At 47.0% G+C, this 2,500-nt stretch overlaps 1 protein-coding gene across 2 annotated transcripts in view; it reads left to right on the top strand.

Moving 5' to 3' along the window:
* The window catches only part of eef1a1a (eukaryotic translation elongation factor 1 alpha 1a), a 5,442-nt gene that overhangs the window by 1,670 nt on the left and 1,272 nt on the right, over window positions 1–2,500 (top strand). For both annotated transcript variants that reach the window (XM_076079400.1, XM_076079399.1), the window contains 5 exons: window positions 79–258; window positions 503–799; window positions 1,600–1,750; window positions 1,836–2,092; window positions 2,464–2,500. The exon at window positions 2,464–2,500 is cut by the window's right edge and continues 198 nt beyond it. In XM_076079400.1, coding sequence (XP_075935515.1) covers window positions 79–258; window positions 503–799; window positions 1,600–1,750; window positions 1,836–2,092; window positions 2,464–2,500 — 922 coding nt within the window. The remainder of the gene's footprint in view (window positions 1–78; window positions 259–502; window positions 800–1,599; window positions 1,751–1,835; window positions 2,093–2,463) is intronic.

Here is a 2,500-nt window from a genome sequence, read left to right as displayed (position 1 = left end):
GAGAGAGAGACAGAGAGACGTCCCACAAACCCATCACCCAATAACACATCTATAACTTCTTCTTCTTCTCTCCCTCAGATGGGTAAGGGCTCCTTTAAGTACGCCTGGGTTCTGGACAAGCTGAAGGCGGAGAGGGAGCGCGGCATCACCATCGACATCTCTCTGTGGAAGTTTGAGACCAGCAGGTACTACGTGACCATCATCGACGCCCCGGGTCACCGGGACTTCATCAAGAACATGATCACCGGGACGTCCCAGGTCGGTCACGTCATCATTTAAATGCTTTGTTTGTGTTTAATATTGTTTTTAGTTGTATGACTTTGTTTTGTTTCATTTGTATTCAGTGGTTTAAATTTGGGAGCAATTAGTTTGAGTGTATCTCAAACCAATCAGCTTCATTGGCCATGACATGCTGCGTAGCAAAGATTAACGTCTATAAGTCAGCAGAAGGCTCGTTCACCATCGCAAAGTTCAAAAAACACTTGTTGTTTTTCATCTTCAGGCAGACTGCGCCGTGCTGATCGTGGCGGCCGGCGTCGGAGAGTTCGAGGCCGGCATCTCCAAGAACGGGCAGACCCGCGAGCACGCCCTGCTGGCCTACACCCTCGGGGTGAAGCAGCTCATCGTGGGCGTCAACAAGATGGACTCCACGGAGCCCAACTACAGCCACAAGCGCTACGAGGAGATCGTGAAGGAAGTGAGCACCTACATCAAGAAGATCGGCTACAACCCCGACACCATCGCCTTCGTGCCCATTTCAGGCTGGAACGGAGACAACATGCTGGAGCCCAGCCCCAATGTGAGTAGAGCTCCTGGGGAACATTAATGCAAATGATGTAAAGAGTTAGAATTAAACATTTGAATAGTAATTTGCATGGCCAGGAGGGATGAAAAGCTGCAGCTCAGAGCTCATGTTGAGCCTTTTATGAACACTTTACGTGAGTCAGCATTTCTGCAGACTTTGCCCCAAAGGAATTACCCACAATTCAGAGCAATGTGACACTAAACACGGGGTAACTAGTGGAAGTCAGAGACGTAAGGAAAAAGGTCAACAAAGAGGACGACACGTGTGTCGTAATGGATTCACTCAGAACCATAAAGGATTAAAGATGGAACATAACAACAAATGAAATGTCAAACACTTCATGTTGTTGTTGAAGCTGTTTGAAGTCAGATAAATCTCTGATGGTTCAGGGTTTGAGGCCTTTGTGTCCCGCAGCATGTTGAGAAATTGTTGCTTCCGGCCACAGACGCCGAGGTAGCAGACTGTGCACAAGAAGTCACGACCTTTCAGTTTGTTTACGTTTAGTAAATCACCTCCCTGTTCTATGTTCATCTTCCTTTATCGTGAAGCACTTTGTGCTGCTGTTCTTGTGTTAAAGGTGCTTTACAAATAATGTTTATTATAATATCAGAAAACTGCAATATCTAGCTAACATTAGCCAACCATAAGCGACGGCTGTAGCAGCAAATATTAGTATTTTTATTGCTTATGAATTTCACATTTCTTTTCAAATTCTTCAATCAAAAGATTCTCAATTTTATTACAAATTATGATTTACCTTAATAATCTAATGTTTTCTATGTTCTCGTCTCTAGATGACGTGGTTTAAAGGGTGGAAGATCAACAGGAAAGAAGGCAACGCCTCAGGGACCACACTGCTGGAGGCTCTGGACGCCATCCAGCCGCCCACCCGCCCGACCGACAAAGCTCTACGTCTGCCTCTGCAGGACGTCTACAAGATAGGAGGCACGTAGCGAGACATGAACCGTAACAGGAGGGGGGGGGGTTGTTGAAGCACCCTTTAACGTCTGAACCCTCTCCGTGCTCTCAGGTATCGGCACGGTGCCGGTGGGCCGCGTGGAGACGGGTGTGCTGAAGCCCGGCATGGTGGTGACCTTCGCGCCCGTCAACGTGACCACGGAGGTGAAGTCGGTGGAGATGCACCACGAGGCGCTGACGGAGGCGCTGCCCGGCGACAACGTGGGCTTCAACGTCAAGAACGTGTCGGTCAAGGACATCCGCCGCGGCAACGTGGCGGGAGACAGCAAGAACGACCCGCCGCAGGAAGCCGCCAACTTCACCGCTCAGGTAGCAAAAAAGATCTTTTTACAGAAATGAAACATGAGCGTGATTAAACCAGCTGATTCTCTCAGAACTATTTATAATCTTGAGGAACATTTGTTCACTCTGCAATTCTGTAAAAGTAATCAATGGAAGACAATCACTGAGATCATTGTTTAGCTGAGAATGTGTTCTAAAGATTTAGGAACTTCTTGTGTTGCTGCTCAAGAAACATTTGTTTACATACAAGAATAATGAAGAAATGTCGATTCTTTTCTTAATTAATTGTCTTTTTTTTTCTCACAAAATAATCAAAAAGAACCAATAGGAGCATCGATAAGAGTTACCCGTCCTAACCTCTAACGGGCCGCTCACGTCGTCTCTCTGCCTCTTCGTAGGTGATCATCCTCAACCACCCGGGTCAGATCAGTGCCG

Source organism: Anarhichas minor, unplaced genomic scaffold, assembly GCF_050575085.1.
Source record: "Anarhichas minor isolate MPS153535 unplaced genomic scaffold, ASM5057508v1 ptg000072l, whole genome shotgun sequence".
Classification (NCBI taxonomy): Eukaryota; Metazoa; Chordata; class Actinopteri; order Perciformes; family Anarhichadidae; genus Anarhichas; species Anarhichas minor.
Note: the sequence above shows the minus strand (reverse complement) of the source record. Positions and strands in the feature narration are given on the sequence as shown.